The sequence below is a fragment of the Penaeus monodon genome, chromosome 32 (assembly GCF_015228065.2).
Source record: "Penaeus monodon isolate SGIC_2016 chromosome 32, NSTDA_Pmon_1, whole genome shotgun sequence".
NCBI lineage: Eukaryota > Metazoa > Arthropoda > Malacostraca > Decapoda > Penaeidae > Penaeus > Penaeus monodon.
Genome location: NC_051417.1, coordinates 31,419,191 through 31,419,560, shown reverse-complemented (window position 1 = coordinate 31,419,560; position 370 = coordinate 31,419,191). Strand labels below are relative to the sequence as shown.

The following is a 370-nucleotide window of genomic DNA, read 5'->3' as shown; positions in this document are numbered from 1 at the left end:
AGCACCACCCCCACCACCGCCCCGGCCGCGCCAAAGCCCCTCCAGACCTCCGGCCAAGACCCAACACCCGAACACCTCGACGTCCTCACCTGCCACAAGGAACATCCTGACTTCGACTTTGACTTCCCCACAAGAAAATTCCTTCCGAAACGCCTTTTTTTCTCTCTCTCTCTTCCTTCGGACACCCAAGACTTCCACGACAAGACCCGTGTCCTCCGTGTCCGAAAACTTCCCCTTCTGTGTCCGCGCAGAAGGAGCAGATCCCGCGAGACGAAAATAGAGAGAGCGTGCGTTACGTGTCTCCGCGACGCCGCTTCGGTTGTGAGTCCTGTTAGTGAGTGAGCGTGGAGCTTCTGGACGCACCGAGCTC

General features: G+C 58.6%; 1 protein-coding gene across 1 annotated transcript in view; it reads right to left on the bottom strand.

The window, feature by feature from the left end:
• LOC119593326 overlaps positions 1-324 on the bottom strand; it is a gene marked incomplete in the record, with an annotated part of 7,803 nt that extends 7,479 nt beyond the window's left edge. Inside the window, 1 exon segment of the mRNA XM_037942255.1 lies at positions 90-324. Within this exon segment, the coding sequence (XP_037798183.1) occupies positions 90-105 (16 nt within the window).
• Positions 325-370: the final 46 nt, after the last annotated feature.